The sequence below is a fragment of the Pavona decussata genome, unplaced genomic scaffold (assembly GCF_977016875.1).
Source record: "Pavona decussata unplaced genomic scaffold, jaPavDecu1.1 SCAFFOLD_268, whole genome shotgun sequence".
Classification (NCBI taxonomy): Eukaryota; Metazoa; Cnidaria; class Anthozoa; order Scleractinia; family Agariciidae; genus Pavona; species Pavona decussata.
Genome location: NW_028145670.1, coordinates 100,760 through 112,956, shown reverse-complemented (window position 1 = coordinate 112,956; position 12,197 = coordinate 100,760). Strand labels below are relative to the sequence as shown.

Genomic DNA, 12,197 nt, shown 5'->3' with positions numbered 1-12,197 from the left:
AACAAATGCCATTTTGGAAAAAGTCTTCCGGGTAGGTCCTTTTAACCGTACGAGCAAATTGACGACGTTCACTGTAATCTTTGTCCGTTAAGATACCTTTTTTTCGAGCCTCCATGAAGCGATACCCCATCCGCTTTAACGTACGATTTACTGTCCACGAAGATACGTGATGTAACCCTGATTCAGCTCTTATTCGGTGGCATGAAAAATTCCCTTCTTGCTTGCGCAGCTTGTTGATATTTCGTTCAATAACCCTTTCCTCTCGTCCAGTTATTGCACGAGGCCTCCCGCGTGTCCCGCGTGACTGTCTGTTCTTGTCGCAAGTGTTTGTGTTTAAACAGCGATAAACGGACGCCCGAGATATACCACAGAGATGTACTATTTCACGCACAGTTAAATCGCTTTGCAAACGAAGACATCTCACATACGCTTTCGTCTGTGCATCTATATGTCCGCGATAAACCATTTTCTTTTACACAACGGAAGAAAACAAGAAACTCCGTAACGTCACAAAGAGCGAATTGACAATGCCACGAATTCGAACGGCCTATTTAGCGCACTTCCACCCCAATTAGAACCCTAAAATGTCCAGTGATGTACTAAATAGATGTTGCATTTTCCAAATTTAGGTCAACATCATTTGTACGTTCCTCCACATCCGAGAAAAGGGCCTGGATGTTCACCCCTAACTCAGACAACTAGTTGCAAAAAGACTTGAGACACTGTAACATATTTGGCCTTAAATGAAGTTGCCGTGATCACGTGCTTTCCATTCCCCCTCCCCCCCTTATCAATGTTGTTAGCAATGCAAGATGACGCTCAAAATTTGGAGGAACAACTTTGTATGGAGGGGAGGGAGGGGGGTACTGTCATGTCTCACAGATTTATGAGCGGCAGCAATTTGAAGTGGTAAAGGGCGATTTTTGGTTGGAGTGTCTCACTATTTTTGCAAATGGTTGTCTGAGCGCTTTGACGCTGTATGAGCATTCTCTTAGTTTCTGGATCGCTTTGGGAAGTGGTCTACGTTTGGCTATTTGTGAGGGGTTTTGGCAAAATTGGGTTTTATTGGTGGATGTTTCATGGATTACAAATGGCAGAGGAAGAAAGGTAATTTTGGGTTATTTTTGGAATGACGTCATAGCCGCAATTTTCATTGTTTTCAGTTAGCAAGTCAGAAAATATGCCTAAGTTTGGAAATAAAGAAGTGATATAAGGCCATTTTCGCTTGTGCGGTCTGTAAGGACGTGATTCAAAGTTATTTACTGAGCATTAACGTCAAACAAGTTTATTTACGTGCATAGGTTGCGCCAAAACCGTCATTAGATTTCGGAGATAAGCGTTTGTTGACGTTCTTGTTAGGGACATAAACACACGTTCTATTGTGATCGCGTGCCGTTTTAAGGGGAAAACCAGTTGCTTAGAAATGAGTCTTGAAAATTAGACCTTTGTGAATATACATTGTGATACACGCTTATTTCAGCAAATTGCTTTAAGCTAGTTACATTTTTCAGGACGTGTTTGCATTGCAATTACGACAGGTGAAACTTACACGTTCGTAAATTAAAGTGCGGCGAACGCGAGTTTGCCACTTACATGGTTATTTGCTACTCTCTGAACTTGTTTGCAATGGAATTTCTCAAAGAGTATGGCAACAGTGACTCGGACACCACGGATACAGAAAATAGTACAGACGCTGGAGGAAAAGCTAGCAACACGGGTGCATCAGAGAGAGTTATGAATGCGAGAGCTGTTCGGCAAGTGTATTTAATCACCTACAGCCACGCCGATTTAGAAAAGTTTCCCAGCAGATATTCTTTCGCGGAAGCTGTTGTCCGTTCTTTTAACAGTTTTAACACAAAAGTTGAACACTGGGTTTGTTGCATAGAAGCTCACGAAACAACGGGATACCACTATCATATGGCTATTAAGCTCGAGCGCTGTAAAAGGTGGTTATCGTCTAAGAGGTTCCTTCAACAAAATTACGGGATTTCCGTACACTTTTCAGATGTACATCACAACTATTATAGTGCTTGGCAATACACCACTAAAGAGGACAAATATGTGTTGGAAAGTGACAGTCATCCAGACTTATCGGATTTTAAAGCACCAAAGACTGAAACTGCCTCCATTTGCAGAAAAAAAAGCGTTGAACACTGTGAGGAAGATGAACAACCTAATGATTCGGAGGACGCAGATGACAGTCCGTTTGATGAATATGCTAGCGGCCCGTCTAAAGGTAAAAAACGGAAGAAACGCATGTCTTCATTTGAGTTATCAGAAATAATCGTTACAAAGGGGATGAAAACTCGAACAGAACTTTTGGCGTATGCTAATAAACAAAAGTCAGAGGGGAAAAATGACATAGCAGAGTTTGTTGTTAACAGAGGACCCCGCGTAGTCTCAGAGGTTTTGACAACTGCATGGGAAATGAGGAGCGCTCAAGAAAAGCTCGATAGATCTAAGAAATCTCGTCTTGAAATTCTCGAAGAAGCGGCACAAGGAGAATGCGTGTCTGGTTGTAATGGACAATGGCTTACTTGTGCATGTGAGGTACTAGAACAAAATGGTATTCGTAAGGACACTTTTACAAACGCTATAAAAGAACTACTGGAGAGAGGCCGTAGCAAATTTAGAAATCATGTTAAGCCAGAGGCTCATTTTTAATGCACGCGCCGGGGGCTTTTGTTACCACGGAAACGACCGCAGTTTTGTCTCCAGTTACGGGCAAGGGTTATTTGCATAATTAGTTCACACATTCTTTCGGACGCCTTTTGGACAGGGGAAAACCGCTTCTGTCAATGTAGAAATGTACAACTGGTGAATCTTAGCAGATATCTCGAGTTAATTTATAGCAAAACACTTCATGGGGTCAGACTATATTTGGTTAATCCTTCCTCGTGGTAAATATGAATTCGGGAAGCGCGCTAAAAGTGATTCGTTCTTCGTGGCTCTCGTGGATCGTACCGTCGATCTCACCCTCTGTTCGAAGGATGATTCATCGAATTTTCTCGCCCTCCTTGGATCCGCAGAGAATATGGTTCGCCTTAAACGACGAGTTTTGCGCGGCTCCTCCGAGAAAATTCTGCAGTAATTTTATATTTGACATGTTTCCCGAAGAAGTTTGCCGCGTAAACATTGTTGACCTTCAGGACGAAAATGGCGGGCCTGTACCTTTGTCGTGGTTTAACAAGGGGAGCCAAAGCTGCCGAAACCCTGTATGCTGGTACTACTTTCGCTGTACTCGTTGGAAATCTACGCCGAAAAAAACCCTGCCAAAGGAGAATTTTTTAAATCTGAGTTCGTCCAACATTTGAGAAGGGCACTAAACAGAGCAGACTTGTTGTCTCGAGCCTACGATCGCGAATTTCAGAGTTCTATTCTTGACTCTACTCTGAGAAGTAACGAAAGATGCATCAATGCTATGGATGATCTGGCCCCAGTTGATTTCAAGCCTGAACCTTCCTCTGTAGATCTCTCGAATTGCTCTCTGGAAAGCCCGCCAAAAGCCGATGAAAGCCCGCCAAAATGCTCTACTCCTTGCATCTCTAGTAATTCTTCAACTTTGAGTTCACCTGCGTCATCTTCATGAATAGAACCAAACTTGGGAAAAGTGGGGTAAGTCGCTTATCCTTTAATTTTTTAAAACTATTGTTTTTTTTTTCTTATTCAATTTGTATTGGTTTATCAGGTTAATTAATTTATCAGTCATTGTAAACAACAACAACAAAAGTTTATTTCCTTTTCCAAAGCTATTCTGTAACTTATTTGGATTTTGCTTGAGTGGAGGAAATAATCTATAGTACAATTAATTTTTATTTTATCACGGTCGACAATGGGTGACCCCAATTCTAACTTTGTGTTTACATTTGGCTGCCTGTGCAAATGCATGCGGAACAAAGAGAGCCATTTTGTTTCTCTTTCACACAAATTTACCTCCTTTGATGCAAGAATCTGGCCTCATTTTCAGGTGAGACATATGGTCTATCAAATTGGCATGTCAACGGCACTTTTTAATCTGTTATTACTATTACTAGTACAGTTGAACCTCCCGTAAGCGACCTGACCCATAATCTCAAGGATATGTGGTTGCTTACGGGAGGTGGTCGCTTACCAGAGGTCAGACCACAGGGGGGGGGGGGGGGGGGGTCTAAATTTCCGGTAATTTACGTATGGTAATTGCGGACACCTAACCCTTTTTCCAGTGCTTATCGAAACCCAAAGTAAAAATTTTACTTAGACTGCCTGATTTAGGAGCAAACAGTAAACGGCATGTTTGCAATGTTACATTTCAAGCGTAACACATCAACAACTTTGGCGTTTGTTTGTTACATAATCCAGTTGACGTTATTTATCGCCACAATTTTTCTGTTGGATAATACAAGGTTGAGAGAGTCATCACCGGTCGTGCATGTACATGCATGCTATTTACAAGATAAGAGAGTTTCTTTCCTATAAGGGATTCAACCTGATTAAAGTTTATTTCAGTGTACACTAGACTAGCTCCGGCTGTGAGATTTTAATACGGCATATCTGCTGTAATGATGTGGGCCAATATGTTATAGTCAATTTCCGCCCGTGAGAGAAACAGCAGATTGTGTGTCAAGTGGTCGCCTACGAGAGGTTAAAAACCATTGAAAATTTTAAACAATCATCTCTAAAAGTGGTCGCTTAAGGGAGGTGGTCGCTTACAAGAGGTGGTCGCCTACGAGAGGTTCCATCTATAGTGATTTGACTCGAAAACTTTGGTATTTTGAAAAAGTGGTCGCTAATGAGAGGTGGTCACTTAAGAGAGATGGTCGCAAAGGGAGGTTTGACTGTATATATAATACTGCTATAAATGCATGCTAGCTAGTTCTTGTTTTCTAAGTGGAAACATGTAATTGACAAATTCCCAAAGCAGCAAGGAAGCAATTAGTCTGTGTCAAGATATTCCTGGCTTTCAAGTTGCTCTTGTTGAGAATGCAGCCCCAATCAGCTAACATGCATAGAAATTAGAGCAAATAATCTAATTGTTTTAGTATAGATCTGCTAGTTGTTCAAAACTAAACAAGTAAATTAATTATATCCTCGTCACAGACACTTCGAAAACGCGACGAAGAGGCCGCCATTTTGTTGAAAACCACTACTCACTATCTATAACAGAATAGATAGCAAGTAGCGTAGCCAATCAGAGAATGGCATTTCTGATAGAACACTAGTAGATTATTTTGTACTTATCACTAAATAAATAAACTGTAATATCTTATTATCACAATTAAATGCTAAACATTACTAAGAAACTCACAAAATCCATGATTGTAGCTGACATTACTGTAGCCACTGTCCTTAGAAGTCCTCCCAAGGACACTTAAGACTAATATTTTATAATATAATGAAGGTCTGTGGGCAAGCTTTCCTAATATGAACAAAATGTGTTTCCATCTTAAGGAAAAGCTTGAAAAAGCTAATTACAAATGTGAACAGGCAAAAGGACACACTGAAAAACTGAGTGGAATTCTTGTGGATGGACAAACCTACACTGTGACTTTTAAAGGTAGGAGATTGAAATTCATCAAAAATTGTTGTTATTTTTTTCTTAACTGTATCTGCATGCTTATGTGTCTGGTTATAATTTAAATTGGGAGACACTGTGGTCGGATACTTAGCTGGACTGCTATATCAAACTTTATGGGTTTGAGCTCTAGCTCTGGTATTGGCAATTTTTATCCTGGGGGAACCCTGCGAAGGAATAGAACCTCATAGAGGGGGGTGGGGGAATAGTAGAAATACCCCTTGCGGTTTCATGGTACAGAAATCTAGATCAGCTTGGTGTTTACCACTTCACCACTTCGCCTGATAGAGACTTTAACTTTTTTACTGCTGATTATTATTAACAGTCTACAATGTTTGATGAGTGAAACTAAATAAAGAACAGCAATAATTCATTAATAACAATTTACTTAAGATTGCTATATTAATAATATTGTTTTTTGCAGTTATACTGGACTTAAAGGCATTCTATCTGCTGCTTGTGAAGGACGATGATGACAATTTTAAACTTGGCAAGCAAGGCATTGATGTTGAGTTCTGCTTTATATGCAATACCATAAGGGTATGTAGATTATTTAACTTAGAAAGTATGTGTTTTAACATTGTTTGCATTATGGTAGTTGTTAGTTGCAAAGTAATGAAAATGTTGCATCAGGAAGGCCATGTACTTGTAAAGTGTTGGATTTGAAATCTGGAATTTCGTATATTCCATCCAACCACTATCTGGATTTGTTTCAAGTTCTACTCCTTGACTGTGTTATGTAAATGGCCAACTGGCCAGCTTTCTACCTTTTGGAATTTTGAATAGTTTTTGTTTAATTTGCAGTATTTGTTTTTATCATTTATACTGTCTCCAACAAGCCCATCCGAACGTTAAATCGAAAAGATAGATTTACGTTTGTTCAGTAGTGCCTAAAACCATATGCACATTTGTTTCAACGCATTTCTATAAAATGTACATAAACCTAGACCAATTTGTCAGGCTATCCTCTCCTTCAGGGTTTACAGGCGGTGCGCCCAAACCCTGAGGTGACGATAGCCGTTTTGTTTTTTGTTGTTTAGTCATTATCCAAATTAGTCTTTATCAGTTGACTTTTGTTTTTATAAAATGTAGGCGAGAGTCTTTTTGTTTTTTGTTGTTTAGTCAATATCCAAAATTAGTATTTTCCAGTTGACTTTTATTTTCATACAATGAAGCATTAATCCTAGGCCAATTTGTCAGGCTATCCTCTCCTTCTGGGTTTACAGGCGGCGCGCCCATACCCTGAGGTGACGATAGCCTTTTTGTTTTTTGTTGTTTAGTCAATATCTTAATTAGTCTTTTTCAGTTGACTTTTATTTTCATACAATGAAGCATTAATCCTAGGCCAATTTGTCAGGCTATCCTCTCCTTCAGGGTTTACAGGCGGCGCGCCCATACCCTGAGGTGACAATAGCCTTTTTGTTTTTTGTTGTTTAGTCATAATCCAAATTAGTCTTTATCAGTTGACTTTTGTTTTTATAAAATGTAGGCGAGAGTCTTTTTGTTTTTTGTTGTTTAGTCAATATCCAAAATTAGTATTTTCCAGTTGACTTTTATTTTCATACAATGAAGCATTAATCCTAGGCCAATTTGTCAGGCTATCCTCTCCTTCTGGGTTTACAGGCGGCGCGCCCATACCCTGAGGTGACGATAGCCTTTTTGTTTTTTGTTGTTTAGTCAATATCTAAATTAGTCTTTTTCAGTTGACTTTTATTTTCATACAATGAAGCATTAATCCTAGGCCAATTTGTCAGGCTATCCTCTCCTTCTGGGTTTACAGGCGGCGCGCCCATACCCTGAGGTGACGATAGCCTTTTTGTTTTTTGTTGTTTAGTGAATATCCAAAATTAGTATTTTCCAGTTGACTTTTATTTTCATACAATGAAGCATTAATCCTAGGCCAATTTGTCAGGCTATCCTCTCCTTCTGGGTTTACAGGCGGCGCGCCCATACCCTGAGGTGACGATAGCCTTTTTGTTTTTTGTTGTTTAGTCAATATCCAAATTAGTCTTTTTCAGTTGACTTTTGTTTTTATAAAATGTAGCAAAAACCTAGGCCAATTTGTCAGGCTATCCTCTCCTTCAGGGTTTACAGGCGGCGCGCCCAAACCCTGAGGTGACGATAGCCTTTTTGTTTTTTGTTGTTTAGTCAATATCCAAAATTAGTATTTTCCAGTTGACTTTTATTTTCATACAATGAAGCATTAATTCTAGGCGAATTTGTCAGGCTATCCTCTCCTTCTGGGTTTACAGGCGGCGCGCCCATACCCTGAGGTGACGATAGCCTTTTTGTTTTTTGTTGTTTAGTCAATATCCAAATTAGTCTTTTTCAGTTGACTTTTGTTTTTATAAAATGTAGCAAAAACCTGGGCCAATTTGTCAGGCTATCCTCTCCTTCAGGGTTTACAGGCGGCGCGCCCAAACCCTGAGGTGACGATAGCCTTTTTGTTTTTTGTTGTTTAGTCAATATCCAAAATTAGTATTTTCCAGTTGACTTTTATTTTCATACAATGAAGCATTAATCCTAGCTCAATTTGTCAGGCTATCCTCTCCTTCAGGGTTTACAGGCGGCGCGCCCAAACTCTGAGGTGACGAGAGTCTTTTTGTTTTTTGTTGGTTAGTGAATATCCAAAATTAGTATTTTCCAGTTGACTTTTATTTTCATACAATGAAGCATTAATCCTAGGCCAATTTGTCAGGCTATCCTCTCCTTCAGGGTTTACAGGCGGTGCGCCCATACCCTGAGGTGACAATAGCCTTTTTGTTTTTTGTTGTTTAGTCATAATCCAAATTAGTCTTTTTCAGTTGACTTTTATTTTTATAAAATGTAGCATAAACCTAGGCCAATTTGTCAGGCTATCCTCTCCTTCAGGGATTACAGGCGGCGCGCCGATACCCTGAGGTGACAATAGCCTTTTTGTTTTTTGTTGTTTAGTCATAATCCAAATTAGTCTTTTTCAGTTGACTTTTGTTTTTATAAAATGTAGGCGAGAGTCTTCTTTTTTTTTGTTGTTTAGTGAATATCCAAAATTAGTATTTTCCAGTTGACTTTTATTTTCATACAATGAAGCATTAATCCTAGGCCAATTTGTCAGGCTATCCTCTCCTTCTGGGTTTACAGGCGGCGCGCCCATACCCTGAGGTGACGATAGCCTTTTTGTTTTTTGTTGTTTAGTCAATATCCAAATTATTCCTTTTCAGTTGACTTTTGTTTTTATAAAATGTAGCAAAAACCTAGGCCAATTTGTCAGGCTATTCTCTCCTTTAGGGTTTACAGGCGGCGCGCCCAAACCCTGAGGTGACGATAGCCTTTTTGTTTTTTGTCGTTTAGTCAATATCCAAAATTAGTATTTTCCAGTTGGCTTTTATTTTCATACAATGAAGCATTAATCCTAGGTCAATTTGTCAGGCTATTCTCTCCTTCGGGGTTTACAGGCGGCGCGCCCATACCCTGAGGTGACAATAGCCTTTTTTTTTTTTGTTGTTTAGTCATAATCCAAATTAGTCTTTTTCAGTTGACTTTTGTGTTTATAAAATGTAGCATAAGCCTAGGCCAATTTGTCAGGCTATCCTCTCCTTCAGGGTTTACAGGCGGTGCGACCAAACCCTGAGGTGACGAGAGTCTTTTTGTTTTTTTTTGTTTAGTCAATATCCAAAATTAGTATTTTCCAGTTGACTTTTGTTTTTATAAAATGTAGCATAAACCTAGGCCAATTTGTCAGGCTATCCTCTCCTTCAGGGTTTACAGGCGGCGCGCCCAAACCCTGAGGTGATGAGGGCCTTTTTGTTTTAGTTTTTTTTCACCTAGGGCTGTCACCTTGACGTGGTGGTGAAGCTTGAGTGTCTCAACTGCCCCAAGAACATGTTCCCTGGGGCTTTGGTCCCTAGTGAAGGTATTTCCTTTGGTTTTTTTAACGGAAAGAGACCAGACTAAGTACAGCCTTTAACCTAACAGGGAGTTCTGTGTTATCCAACCTTTCAAACATGTACAATATTTGCACCAGGTTTACCTTATCCATTCTTTATATAGGCGGTTGAGGGCAGCAGTGTTACCCTCTTGAAGGCTGCAGCAACACGCGTTATTGCGGATGTTAGCGAGTGCACAGAAATTCTAAGGCAGATTTGTGAAGTGTTGTTGTTTATGCACAAAAGAGGATACCTGCACAACGACTTAAAAGGGAACAATGTCGTTTTGGACGGTGCCAGCCATAAAGCCTTCGTTATTGACTTTGGCAAAAGCAGATGAATTGCCAAGGCGAAGCTGATGAAGCCGAAAGTCAACATAAAGGATGCAGCGAAGAAGTATACACACGCAGCGCCTGAAATTCACCGAGGAGACAGGCAGTCGACCGCTAGCGACGTATATTCTTTTGGAGTGCTAGCCGTGAAAGTTTTACAAGATGGGAAATTTGTCAACCCTGCCTTGAAGACAGGGGCACCCAACGGTAGTTTTCTCTCAGATCCTTTGAAACGCAATTTTTGGCTATCTGGAGTGCCTTTAAAGCTCTGTAGGTTCATTTCAGGCCACCCTATAATATTTTTATCTCTTTAGTCATTCTAGGGGAACTTGAGTCTTTTCGAAATTCCTAGCGCATTTTTGTTTCTTTCCCGAAAACCTTAGGTCTTATTTCCTTTCCGAAAATCTTAGCTGACCTTTTTTCGGTATCCAAAACGACATTTTTATCTATCCGAAAACACTAGGACTTAAATTTCCCGTATCACGAACGTTCGAGGTGAAAATTCCCTTAAGAAAATTGTAGGGGATTAAGGACCTGCCGAACAGATAATTTACCAAAACGATCCGTTGGGTGCCCCGGTGAAGAGTACTGCCAAAAGGTGTCTCTCATCTAATCCGGGAAAACGCCCGAAACTCGAAGAAATTTTGGAACACATCACAATTTAACACTCTCTTTGAACGGTGTCGGGTCGTTTCGCTGCAAAGTCGTTTCGCTACACCGTTAAGTATGAAATGTGATTATTTTTCGTTCTTAAAGTGAGTTCGGGTGAAAAATATCTTAGCTGTTTATTCGTTTCACAGTGTTTGCATGAGGAGTAAATTGAATTCAAATATTACAGAATATGTCAATTTTAAAACGTAGCGAATCGACTTAACTGCAGTGTAGCGAAATGACCGGTCAAGGAAAATTAATGTGCACTCACGGAAATTTAGACTAGTTTAGATTTAGCATTTCTACACTTGAATCGTTTTCACATGGACCACTTAAAAACTTCATTGAGATTAATAGAAGTTGAATTTGTCAGTGTAAACAATTTGTAAAGAATTTTGACCAATAATTGCGCATTTCGCACTGTAAAAAACGATTGCATAAATGACGCCGAAATTTAATAACAATACGTTAAAAAACCTTAGCCGCCTTCTTTTGTTTGATTTCTCTCATTAATGCGAAACTACGGTTTTCTGACGTATGGTTATTCAAATTCGGCATAATTTAATAGTCCGGATTCCTTCGCTTGTTGTAGTAAAATAAAATAGAGTTTTAGGGTCCGTTCGATTGACCCTATTCCGGAATAGGAATACATACAACGATGACAAGAAATCCCCCCCCAAAAAAAGGTTTTAGGAGTTACTGGAGTACAAGACCGCTCTTAAATTCTCATGTGTGAGCGATAGTTTGCAGAATTGGCCTCCCAAATTTCTTAAAAAGAGAAATTTAACAGCTCTTCCGCTTATTATTCATCCGGAATAAGGTCAATCGAACGCATTCTTAGCCGCCTTATAATGAAGAGAAAACTAAGAGGCTTTTTCCCAGTTAGCCGATAGTTTCGGCTGTGTCACGTAAATGTATGTGTCCGCATTTGTTTGAATTATAGGACGAGTTACCTACGCCAACGTTTGCCGCGAGATTGAAGAATTGAATACGCAAAACCAATAAAGTGTGGACTTGGCCACTCATTCAGGCAAACTGATATTTGTACGGTTGTTGTACAAGGATTTCAATTTAGCGTGGTTCGGGTTTTGTCATACGATGACAGAATTTAATTAAAAAACACAATGTTGACAGCTACAACACACGTATCATAGTCTTCAGGCGAGAATATCCTTCGGAGGTCGAAACAAAAGACTCGCACCTAAAGGCGATCTTAATCCGCCACAAACATCCGAAGAACGCGTCTTTCAAAGGCGTCGAGGTCCTAAAATCTGGCCTCTGGCTTGTCATGTCATGATCTGCGGACCTGCGAATTCGGCCAAAACATTTCTACTTAACCCTCTCACAAGTGTCTACAGAACTTTTTGTAATCCTGCTTCGACTTCTTTTGCGTGGGTTGGAGCCGAAGAGGCAGAATGTATTTCCTTAAACGATTTTCGCTGGTCACAACAGATCATTCAGTGGCATGATTTCCTCCTTATGCTGGAAGGACAGTTGGTGCATCTTCCGGTGCCTAAAACGCATTATGCCAGGGACGTTGTTTTTGAAAAAGACACTCCTATTTTTTGTACGGGAAAACAGCCTTTCGTTTATATTAAAAACGGTGTTATCGATCAGTGGGAGACGGACATGATGTCTGTTAGGTGGAAGATCTTTCATTTCAATGTACAGATACAGCAGGATGTTCAAAAGGAGATCCCAAAGTGCTCTAAATGCTTTGCCACGTTTGTGTTGCGGTGATTGAAAAGTCTTTCGGAC

The 12,197-nt window shown here is 39.9% G+C and overlaps 1 protein-coding gene across 2 annotated transcripts; it reads left to right on the top strand.

Moving 5' to 3' along the window:
• The first annotated feature begins 3,102 nt into the window (after nucleotides 1-3,102).
• Nucleotides 3,103-11,730, top strand: LOC146455864 (uncharacterized). Of its 2 annotated transcripts, XM_085093765.1 has the most exons (5): nucleotides 3,104-3,615; nucleotides 5,428-5,533; nucleotides 5,976-6,091; nucleotides 9,344-9,443; nucleotides 9,581-11,730. In XM_085093765.1, exons 1-4 carry the CDS (start codon nucleotides 3,586-3,588, stop codon nucleotides 9,356-9,358), a joined length of 267 nt encoding a protein of 88 aa, XP_084949891.1. In that variant the 5' UTR covers nucleotides 3,104-3,585; the 3' UTR covers nucleotides 9,359-9,443; nucleotides 9,581-11,730. The 2 variants fall into 2 exon arrangements, with proteins under 2 accessions (XP_084949890.1, XP_084949891.1); XM_085093764.1 differs by lacking the exons at nucleotides 9,344-9,443; nucleotides 9,581-11,730 and having other exon boundaries at nucleotides 3,103-3,615; nucleotides 5,976-6,392.
• The last annotated feature ends 467 nt before the right edge of the window (nucleotides 11,731-12,197 follow it).

Bases quoted from the DNA above. Each gene is read 5' to 3' on its own strand.
- LOC146455864 (XM_085093764.1), top strand. From the start codon at position 3,586: ATGAATAGAACCAAACTTGGGAAAAGTGGG. The intron at 3,616-5,427 runs GTAAGTCGCTTA...TTCCATCTTAAG, and splicing joins CCAAACTTGGGAAAAGTGGG to GAAAAGCTTGAAAAAGCTAA. The intron at 5,534-5,975 runs GTAGGAGATTGA...TGTTTTTTGCAG, and splicing joins CTACACTGTGACTTTTAAAG to TTATACTGGACTTAAAGGCA.